This window comes from Panulirus ornatus, chromosome 13 (genome assembly GCF_036320965.1).
Source record: "Panulirus ornatus isolate Po-2019 chromosome 13, ASM3632096v1, whole genome shotgun sequence".
Lineage (NCBI taxonomy): Eukaryota > Metazoa > Arthropoda > Malacostraca > Decapoda > Palinuridae > Panulirus > Panulirus ornatus.
This window is the reverse complement of record NC_092236.1, coordinates 3666397-3678432: the sequence shown is the minus strand read 5'-3', so window position 1 is coordinate 3678432 and position 12036 is coordinate 3666397. Positions and strand designations below refer to the sequence as shown.

At 47.9% G+C, this 12036-nt stretch overlaps 1 protein-coding gene across 8 annotated transcripts in view; it reads right to left on the bottom strand.

Moving 5' to 3' along the window:
* Nucleotides 1-12036, bottom strand: part of Btk (tyrosine-protein kinase Btk29A) — a 433655-nt gene that overhangs the window by 24328 nt on the left and 397291 nt on the right. For 6 of the 8 annotated variants that reach the window (XM_071668445.1, XM_071668442.1, XM_071668443.1 and 3 more), the window contains 2 exons: nucleotides 9899-9954; nucleotides 8251-8292 (listed from right to left, as the gene is read on the bottom strand). In XM_071668445.1, the coding sequence (XP_071524546.1) occupies nucleotides 8251-8292; nucleotides 9899-9954 (98 nt within the window). The remainder of the gene's footprint in view (nucleotides 1-8250; nucleotides 8293-9898; nucleotides 9955-12036) is intronic. The other 2 variants (XM_071668441.1, XM_071668440.1) reach the window with 1 other exon arrangement.

The following is a 12036-nucleotide window of genomic DNA, read 5'->3' as shown; positions in this document are numbered from 1 at the left end:
AAGCGCTGCCGAAAAACAATGGCTACTTTTAATACGCTAGGAGAAACAGATCGACTAAACGTGACTTGCTGTCTTAAGTTAGTCAGGATACCTCCTGGTGGCTTGTCTGTAGGAGTTTGAAAACCTGAACCCCCTCAGCATCGCCAACACCACGTCCACTGGCTATCAGATCATGAAGACCATGAGCACCCAACGCCCAGCTGTCGCTAGAGTGTGACATCAACGGACGATCACTAGCACACATGTTCAGAGCCTCGCCCACCTTCTCCTCACATCTTAACATTATGGTCCCACAACGTGTCCTCAGTGTAGCTGCTGCAGCTGACGACAGGTGGAGCACGACGGGTGTCATGCTCCCTGGCCATGTTAGACCTGGTGAGGAACTGCTGCTCCTCCTCAGCTGGAGCAGGCAAGAAGGGCACGGCGCACGTTGGTCATCCCGCCTGCGCGTTCACACACCCGCCAGCGCCTGCTTCCCTGACTCAGATCACACCAGCTCCGCCACACACTTCCCATCCAGATGTCCCATTCACCACCTCACCCCTATCTGCTCCCTCAGCCGATACATCATACTCCACCCTTATTCCTGCTACTTCACCACCACTTCTCCCTCGCTTGCTCCCTCCTCCTCCACCTCCAAAAGACCTTCCTCCAACATCGCTTCTATTCCTCCAAAATCTTACACTGCCGGTTGCCTTTTCCCTCTCCTCCTATTCCCATTTCTCCTCCTACTCCTATTTCTTCATTCTCTGCCAAGCACCTTTAGAATCTTTTCTCTTTTTCCTCAACAATTTTTTCTGTTGTATCACTTACAACCTCGCATAACGTCACAACTGTGCACCAATCACCGCTACCAACCTCCAGCCCACCTTGCTTCGCCATCACTTCCTACGTCAAACATCTGCAAGCTGCATTGTTTACAACGCAATAAAGAGCAACGCCGTAAAAACTAAGATAATTTGAAGGTCAAATTCTAAAAGAAGCTAAATACATATTGAATATATATTGTCTCAAGGCTCTTAAGTTGTTTACCACTAAGATGTGGTTGGATGCTTGTACACCACGGCTTATGGAGGAGACGCCATTAGTCTAACACGTTTGATGGTGCGCCCGATGCACACCATAACAGACGACCCAACTGGCAAAGTAAACGGACGTCACATGAGCAGCAATGGCTCCGGGGCTTTACTCTGTGAGCTCCATATATCCTGTGACCAACTCCACTACTCCACCACACTGGTCATGTGGCCATCACCACCACTCCACCACACTGGTCATGTGGCCATCACCACCACTCCACCACACTGGTCCTGTGGCCATCACCACCACTCCACCACACTGGTCCTGTGACCAACTCCACCACTCCAACACACTGGTCCTGTGGCTAATCCAACACACTGGTCTGTTGCCATCCGCCAGCAATGCCACCACTGGTCCCATGGTCGCTATTGCTACTCCGTCACACTAAAAGCAGCCTTACAGCTCTATGCTCGAGATTTGTGCGTGACCAAGATTAACGAATACATAACAATATCAGCATCATTACTCTTCATGAAGGCAACCCTGAGAGTTACTGTGTTGTGTCGAAGTGTTTACGAGTATGAACCTGCAGCAGCAGCAACAGCAGCAGCAGCAGCAACAGCAGCACTAGTCTGCAACATGACGAACACGCTCGTGTCGATCTACAATGAGTATACGGCTAAAGTTGGCTGATGAGTAATGAATGTACGACTAAACGTGGTTAATGAATGATGAATACATGACTTAACTGGGTTAATGAGTAATTTCGTGTCTCTATCGGCGGAATGTTTAGCTGAAGTTCCCCAAATTCCTCTGATTGTAAGCAGGACATTTCGAAATAATACGGATCTTCGACAAATATAAAGTTCAAAATACTAAGATCTTTACTTTATGAATACAGAATAAAGAAGAATTGTTTTTTCTTAGAAATTATTGTTTTCGTTGGGTTATGGTAATTTCGTGCGTTCAGTGGACGATCATTGTTACTGACAAGAGCCAGTTTCAATGTACCAATTGTACCTTAGCGTCACTTCAACCTACCACAGGAGAGGCACAAAGGAACTCCCTTTTAGCAATCCTCTGATAATCACTGTGTTGAGGTGGGTGGGTCAGGTTTTAAGAGGAAAGGAAAGGCCCCTGCTGGTTCCCTTAGTGACGCCAGGCTCTTGTTAATCCTGCTGCTGCTCCGCCTGCAGAAGGAGAGGGCTTTGCTCCAACACCAGCAGAAGGAGAGGGTTTTGCTCTTCACTGTTTGCTCCCCCCCCCCCCCCCCCCCAGCCTCTGTTGCTGTGACACTGCGACCTTGGATCCTCCACAATTAAAGGATCATAAAGTAAGACTTTCGTCTCATTGTTCAGAGGGCGTGGTGTGGCGCGGGACGACCACTGCTGACACTCTCTACCTGATCCGTATCCTCCTCCCTCAACTCCAGGTCAACAAGCATCCTGGGCTACAAAACCCGCATGTCAAGGTAGCGCCTCATTCATCCGGTTCAGGAGCGTCTACGGCGGATATACTCCCCGTCCCCTCCATCCACCACTTCCGCTACGTGACAACCACAGAGGGAGGGATGTTCCCACCGCTCCTCACGAACACCCGGAGTCCCCCCTTCCTCCCTCTTCACTCAGCAACAGTCTCAGCAAAACCTCTCAGCCTTATCATCCTCAGCAGCGTCAGCCCAGCCCAGGAGCGCTACCCTCTTCCTACTTCACACGACATACTGTGGCTTCCGCTCCTACGTCACGGGGCCACCAGACACCCCGCGTGTCTTCCTCCTGGTTCACGAGGCCACTAGACACCCCGTGTATCTCCCTGCGTATCGTCCTGCGTGTCTCCCTCCAGGTTCACGAGGCCACTAGACGCCCCGCGTGACTCCCTCCTGGTTCACTGAGGCCACCAGACGCTCCGCGTATCTCTCTCCTGGTTCACGAGGCCACCAGACGCCCCGCGTGTCTCCCTCCTGGTTCACGAGGCCACCAGACACCCCGCGTGACTCCCTCCTGGTTCACGAGGCCACCAGACGCCCCACGTGACTCCATCCTGGTTCACGAGGACACCAGACGCCCCGCGTGTCTCCCTTCTGGTTCACGAGGCCACCAGACGCCCCACGTGTGTCCCTCCTGGTTCACGAGGCCACCAGACACACTTTGTGTCCCTCATGATCATACTCACTGGGTCATGGAATCTTCAGACTGGAAAATGAGAGGGTGGTGAGTGGCGGCGTGTGTCGGGGTAACCAGGCGTGGGGAGCAGCTAGCGTTAACTGTGTCACAACTCCACCACGCCCACCTCCTGACACCCTCACCACCTCACACGTCACTGTGGGTCCCTCTGGTGTAAGTATGAAGTTCCTATCATATATTGTTCACGAGTTACCGTGCTCACGAGAATGTGTCTTTACACAGACACTTGGACAATGGAGAGAGGTTATGATGCCCTACATGCACTTTCGTAGTGACCCTACGTACATAAAGCTGATAAACACGAAGTTGAGACGCTCCTTCAAAAACCTCTACCATACATTAAAGGCAATGATTGGACATTACAGTTCCAGACCTTTCGAAAATAAGGCTCAGTTTCTCTTAACTCAAGCCCGTTTTCTGGGTCGCCAGGATCATTAATTTCCCCAAGTCTGACTACAATTAATCACTCCAAAAGTATAACTACAGTTAACCTCGCCCAGACGTATGAACTCCAGTTCAGCATTATGTAGGAAACTTGATGACATATCAAGTTCCAGGGATATACGCAAGGGTTGCGGGATACATCTCCATCTCCCAACTCGACGATTGAGGATATTTTGTAAATCCTCATCTCATAAGATGAAAATAACTTTTATACACTCGCAAAGATGAGAATCTCATGAGGTCTCATGTGATGATGAGGGCCTCAGCTCACGCCTCACCTCCTTACCTCTTCCTCTTCCTCTAAACAAACACATACGCACACGCACACACACACACACAAACAGCTGAAGACACACACCCCACACACACACACACACACACTCATACGAGTGTGTGAGGGCCTCACGAGTGTAACACAACACACTCTCTCCCTACTGCACAAAAAAGTAATTTGGCACACAGGAAAAACATTCCCGCACAAGAACGCACAAAAACAAACTTGCGCGCGCACACACAGAAACATAGAGAGGCAAACACAAATATTCTGGGTCTCTCATGACCAGCCACACGGGGAAACAGAAGGGGGCAATCGATGGTACACGGAGCAGGGGGCGGGGGGGGGGTACGGTTGCGCCAGCAGCATTACCATATCAAAAGGACGACGGTCAACTCATTAGCCTACACGGGGTCCCTGCTGCAGGCAATCACCAGACCTGGCTACAGTGTTACCCTTTGCAACAATATGATTTACATAATGGAAGTGAAAGTCTTTTTCAGAAAAAATGGACAAGTGGGGTACGGTACCGTATACATGTGTAAATTTTCCATTTGCTAAACAATACCCTGAGTAAATCCTAAGCCTCTGTATGATGAAGTAATACAATTCATTTTCACCAAGAAATAAATTCAACAGTTTTCTACATTTTAACATTCCTCTTTCTTCCCTCAGCCTCGCTGCCTTTCTCCAGCAACTTTCACCATAATCAGTTTTCCCTACGTTTTCTACTCTACATCTGATATCATCCACAATCATTTCTAACCCCATCTCTCTCTCTCTCTCTCTCTCTCTCTCTCTCTCTCTCTCTCTCTCTCTCTCTCCTCAACCTACACTCTTGGAGAGGAATAACTTTATATTTCCATCTTGTTGAGTCAAGGTTCCTTATACCTCCTGACACCATTCATAAGCTTTTCCTCAGATCTGCTGACACCAGCGTCAAGCTTCCCCGGTTCTCCTCACGCCAATATACAGTTTTGATAACCCTGCAGCAGCAGCCTGTAGCCCTGCTCCGGGTTAGTGAAGCGTTCTAGCCCACAGTTAACGGGAAATTTCCGAGACCAGAAACGTTAACGAATATCAATTTACAAAAGCTTTACAGTTTGTTAGTTCAGTGTCGGATATTTGAGATTTGCCGAGTTTTCATAAATGTAATATAAATGAAAACTGATACTATATCATGATGTTCATTTACGAGAGATCAACATCACGGTCAGGGTAATACCCTATTGATAATTATATATATATATATATATATATATATATATATATATATATATATATATATATATATATATATATATATATATATATATAAAGACAGATAGATAGATAGATAGCTTCGTGGTAGCGCCAGGAACCGTCGAAAAATGGCCTTTGTTCACATCCTCCCTATAGGTGTCTCGTATGATACAAAGAAACCAGGGCCCACAGATTTCCGTGGCTCCTCATGACCACTTCATATTACCTGATTCAGTCCACTGACAGCACGTCGCCCTCAATATACCACATGGCTCCAATTTGTTCTATCCCACATACACACACCTCTCACCCTCCTGTAAGTTCAGGACCCGATAAATCAGCTAATCTTTCACCATGTTTTTCCATCTCCTTCCCCTCTACTTCAGACACATATAACCTCTCAGTCCGTTTCCACCATCCTCTCCATAAGTCCAGGCAATCTCAGCACACCCCGTTCAGCCCTCTCAATCATACTCATCCTACTACCACACCTCTCTCTTACCCTTCACGCCAGACACACGACTAATCCTCCTCCCACAACTGCCACATACAAGTCCCTCTGTTTCTCTACCCCATACAAACTCTTCAGAAGCCAACACCTGATCCACACATTCTCTACCACTCCCGATGCCACACTGTTCCTCCCCAGTATGATGCTCTGTTCGCGCCACCACCTCCTCTCCCATACAACATACCAGACTTAAACCTCTGTAATTCGAACATTCACTTTTGTTCCCCTTATCTCTATATAATCGCATTATACAGGCATTCCTCCAATCCTCACGCACGTCACTTTGACCCATATATACACTGAGAAGAAATGTATATACCAATCATTTCAGTGACAATATTATAGTGGTTGGTAAATCCCATTACTATGTACCTTACCTAGAGGGAGTACCAACGGTGGGTAAGCCATATCTCCCACTGCCACTAACAGTGACCTGTGTACAACTAATTCCCTGGTGTTACTCCTACATTATATATCACTAAGCCTGAAGCTGATGCCTCCATTATCCTCATCTAACGTAATGGTCACAATCCAACGTCCATAAGCCTCGTCATGACCATGCATGAAGGAGCAGAAAACAGGTATCAAGGTGTGATTTACATAGGAGAAGACGTGATCTGCCACCCATGAAAACATTCGCAGGTAGGAGAGTGTCCATCAACAGGACTCGTACTCAGACCATACTAGCGTGTAGTAATGCCGTCAAAGTCTAAAGTTACGGCTGAAAACACGGGCGATTCGCCTCAAGTGAGCCGAAGCCTCTGCATTCACAACTTCATCGTCTCTTCCTCAATTCTTCTACGCCTCAGTGGGTCTGCTCCTCCCTCCCTGCCTGCCTCCAGTCACTACAGACAACATAAATATGAAACCCGACACTCCACGACGCCACACAAAGACCCGTCACTTGACCCCTTTCCTTTCTTCTTCCTGTAAAAAGAATTCGACATCAAACATCCCTGGCGTCCTTACCTCCTTTTGTTCAGTCTTTGCTCAGTCCCATCTCTGGTTACGCCCGCACCACCCAGCTCCCTCCAACTGACTGTTATTGGTTAACAATGACCCACCACTACCAGCAGTGTTGTCCCACGAGATCACTGAAGAGCTGGGCCACCTGTTGCACTCGCCACCCGCACCATCACTAGTACATACAACACATCCCGTTGAAATATCCTTCTCCACCACCACCACCAAAACCCTCCAGTGGCAAGTCAGTCTCCACCATAGCCCTCAGAATACCAGCATCTGAGGCATCACACACACACCACAGTATCTGGAACACCAGGCAGTCTCCTGCTACAGTACCTCGAGCACCAGGCAGCTCCCACCACAGTACCTGGAGTAACAAGTACTCTACCACAGCAACTGAAGCATTACGAGACTCCAGGTCTCCTTAACTACACGTCATGGCCTTCAACCATCCGTCCTACACGGCGCCATTCCCTTTAGTAAATCTGATACTTCAGTCCAACCGCTCATATAGTTATTGTACACAAATCATCACTATATATATATATATATATATATATATATATATATATATATATATATATATATATATATATATATATATATATATATATATATATATATATATATTTGTCAACATCAGAGAGAACAGCCAACAGCAGACACTTTATAAAACAAGCAACAAGCACGAGCAAGAAGCTGGGGACAAGACACATCCATCCGACCACAAGCTGCCTGCCTCCCTGAGGGAGACACCACCACACTTGTACCACTCAACAGGTTACCGGGGCAGAGAGATGATCACTAACGGAGAGTCAGACGATACTCGCAAACCAACCCAGAGGCCATTAAATATGCAACACACGTGCCTGCAGCACTCGAGAAGACACTCACACACAGAAACGAGCGACACAGGAAATAACTCAGAAAGAAGTGGTCGGAGAATGTGTGTGTGTGTGTGTGTGTGTGTGTGTGTGTGTGTGTGTGTGTGTGTGTACAGAACTAAAGCATCCTGAGTGTCTGGCGAGGTCGGGTTTTGGTGAGGCACGTTCGGCTCAGCCATGTGAATCCCCTGTGCTCGCTTCACCACACCACCACCACCACCACCACCTGTGCCCCACGTCCTCCTGAGTGTGTGGAACCTCACTACCGCAGCCCAGCCGACGGAGTCACTCACATTGGTGCTCAGGACAAGACTCAACATACCACCTACATACACACTCGACTCATAATCTACCTTCCACTCATGAATGATCGTTTCTGCCTCTAATGTTCTCGAGAACAGTGAACAGAAACTTACCACCATCGCCACAACACCGCCAGGTGCTTGAGGCGTTAGTGTCACACACACACTCCCACGTTATAGCAACATCTGGTAGATACGTGCCATATTGACTCTCCCTCCAAGACAAACACACTGGGAAGATACCTGTCCATTCCCCTCCTGCCCAAAAGCGACGCCAGAGCGGCTTGTCATGGAAACACATGCCATCAGTTGACAATAAGCACACGTCATGCATGAGTTGCAGATGTGACCGTTAACAAACGAGAAGCGTTGTATAACACAGAAGAAGAGAAGTGTAAACAGAAACGGTCGAGAGCTGACTTACCCGTTCGTGATGATGGAACTGTCTGCCAACACCTGGTGTGCCCTAAAATATAAGGTCACCAAAGGTTAGAGCTGGGTCAAGCTATGTGGACAGGAGTCTCTCAAGTCACTGGTGGGGAGGTAGACCAGGGTAAGGGAGGGACGGCATCTGAGGAGCGGGTACTTGAACGTTTGAAGGCTAAGAACATCTGCATGTTCAAATATAGAATGAATTCAATTTTGTACTCCATCGATATGAACTTGGTATCCTTTCCCCCTATGGGCGACTTTTGAAACTCCTGTTTCCCCATAATGCATTAGGTAAGAAAAGGTTATATTTCGTGCCATCTTCTCCGAGAACACCGTCAGTAGCCTTGTGGAGTCTCCTCCCGCCCCACTTGACCCTTGAGGGAACACCAACATGCTGGCGAAGTTACGACACTAGGGCGAGAGTGGCTGGCCAGGCGTCAGGTGTTCCCGGGGCAAGAGACGAGGAACCATTGAGATTCCTGTGATCCAGAGGAGCCCACTAACTCCAGGGAACAAGCCAACACAGTGTCACAAACACACACACACACAAAAAAAAAAAATCTTTTATTGATACATCAGTAAATGAATTATGGAATGAATTAAAGAAAATCTAACATGAACTGAAAAGTAACATAATAAAAATAATCATGGTATGCAAAATGTACCTTAAAGTCCTCAGGTTTTTAGTATTTGTTGTTTATGAAGGAAGTCACAAGCAACAGAGTTCCCCAGCTCCCTCAGTGACGACCATCACCAGGCGTTAGTGGGGCACATCACATCACACCAACAGGAGAAGTAAAGAAACAACACAGTCTAGAGACCCATTGGTGTTGGTGCCTCAGTGCTCTGCAGTCATACATCTACATACTCGACCTTCAGTAGCCACTTTACGCAACCTCTATGAACCCCCGGAGTGTTATTACACCACGTAAGCAGTGCTCTTACCCATCAAGGCCCCAAACATGACACCTAACTAGCTCCTCATAAATCTATTCCCTAACTGGACGATACACAATAAAGCAAACACAAGATAAGTACCACAAACATGTTATCAAGTCATTATATCCACAATTCATCCCGAGTCGGTTAAAACGAGTCTACACTCTTCCCTTCATCATTTAAAGACTATCATTCCTTATGTGTAATAATATCTACGCCTCTGAGTCTTAGTGGGATGCTGAAGCGCTCATAAGTATTTATCTACATATGAAGTCAGATGATCGTACATTAAATAATGACTTAAAACTGACGTTGGACCTGAAAAGTGGACGTAAACGGCACACCGGACATGGACGCCAACGGCAGGAGAACAATTATTCCCTTACTTCGTATATGCCAACTAATTATGCAAATTAATACCTAATATCTACACACTACCTTAACCTGTGGTGTCCTGAAACTCAACGTTGCCCCAGTACTACGTTCATCGAGGTTGCTTAAAGTTACTACCATCCTTTTTCCCTCAAGGTATTTATACCAAACCTGATGGTATCCTCACACCAACCCCACCTCACCTTATACCAACATCAACACATGCATACACCAGTGAAGCAAAAGGAAGGAACATTTAGAGAGTTTTCTGTGAACCAGAGAGTTGTTAAGGCCTAGCGGAGGCCCCTCCTCGAACATCTGCTACTGACCGGCATCATGTCTGTGTGTGACCCGTTGGGCGGCGTCGGGCTCGGTGTGGGGTGACCTGCGGACAGAGAATACCCAAGTTAGAAACATGAAAACCTTAGCTCGGTACAAACAATAACAGCATTAGAAATACATACATATTCTGCTGATGGTAAAGTAAGACATTTTAATCCTCAGTTGCAATCGACTCACAACTTAAAAGTCCAGAGAAAAACATATCAATAACTGCTGAAATTACTCTAATACTGTAATGATTAATACAACATTATCCTTAAGTGATCTGTGGCGTTTGGGTGATCTGGCATCCTGGGATCTGTGGCCCTCCAATCTGTACCACATCAGCGGTGTCACAGTGTCCACTTCTTTTTGACAGGACAGACATCATCGTCACAGTTCACACGGAAAAGTAACGTATTCAAGGACAATAAAACAAGTTAAAATTTTACCACTACATCAGCGTGACTCGTCTGTCATAACGACCCATCCCCAGACACACTAAAGGAAATAACCAGGACGGGTAGGTGGTTCAGATCTTCCCACTCCCACCCCGCCTGCTAATTCAATTAACGTCTGGTGATGATTAAATGTGAAGGAGCTTTGTTCTGAAGAGCCGTCTGAGATCCTGACCCGCCCCTCTCACACCATCGCCCACTTTCTCCCTGCCACATGACCCGTCTTTACTCTCCCTACACCATACCCTGCCACTCCAACACTCCCTGTGCCAAACCACATACCTCCGCCCTTCCTCTCCTTTTGTCGCATCCCCTCACACCCACTTCCAGTCCTCAGTTCCCCAACATTCTACCTCCGCAGCCAAGGCTGCTAGAGTATCATATATCAGCCTCTTGTCCAGGCTTCAGCTTTATGAAACCAGCCGAACATCTTTACCCAAATGCCCAAATAGATGACACGCCAAAGCCGGGACGAGCAGCCACACCGAAGCACAAGAGATGAGATATGACATCGAGGGTTTTGGGCGCAGAAGACGGCACGGGTATACGGAGGAGGGGGAAGTACAGCGCTGTAGTGGTGTACAAGACGGGACTTGGGTGTTCAGACCTGTGAGTGATGCAATTAGGGCATAAGACACATACCAGGAGTCCACACCGTGTGAGATACCGTGGCTCGAGCAGCGGCCACACACCACATGAAACACACACTACTGCGGTGAATATAAGTTTGTGTTCATCGTGTCAGCCCATCCGGTGTGAGGCGCACCTGCTGTGTGCGGTTCCTTGCCACACCCTCACCACTCGCTCCGCTGACTCGTGAGTTACGTTGGTATCCTCCACCCCAGCGCTCTCACCACCCTGGGAATCATCCCCGAGACTACACTCTCCAGGATGCATCAACTTAACCCCTTGGGCACGACCGTGCGACCTTTGGTTATGATAGCCTGGCCTCTGACCAGACTCCTGAGGGTTAGGTGAAAGGCTGAGCCATCATCCCCAAGGGTCGTACCGCCGTGAGTGCTTGAGGGGTCACACGAGAGAACCAACTTCAAGGTGAGAGAATGGTCGGGTGGGAGGTTCTGGGAGAGGTGGATACAAAAGGGGTGGAAGGGCAGGCAGCGTAAAAGATGTCCGTCACGAAACGAATTCACAAACGAGACGCTGTGGGAAGAGGACACACACACACACACACACACACACACACACACACACACACACACACACACACACACACACACACATGTGCAGGTCGCAACCCACCATTGCTGCTGCTATGAAAAGGTTATACACAGCTGTATGCGCTGCAACAACAAGTACTGTAATAAAGCAGCATATCACAACCATGCTCTTCCTCATCACAACAGCTATGTGACAATGCATAACATACCCAGACCTCCTGCCCTACTACGGTATACCACACCAGTACCTCCATCTACAGATCACTATGGGGATATCCAGATCCCTCTCACGTAGCGACCAGCTGGTCACTAGTAAAGCCAGCACCGACAGCACGACACATTACGCGGTATAACCAGATATAATAAGCTCATGGCGAACATGGCACGATTGCAGACACGAGTTCAGTCGGTCTGGCCCACCCAAGCTGAACAGGAGAATGGGGTTGATAACCTCACAGCACACAAACCTATCCATCCACCTCATGCACACCTCACGGCTCCAAGGAAGTG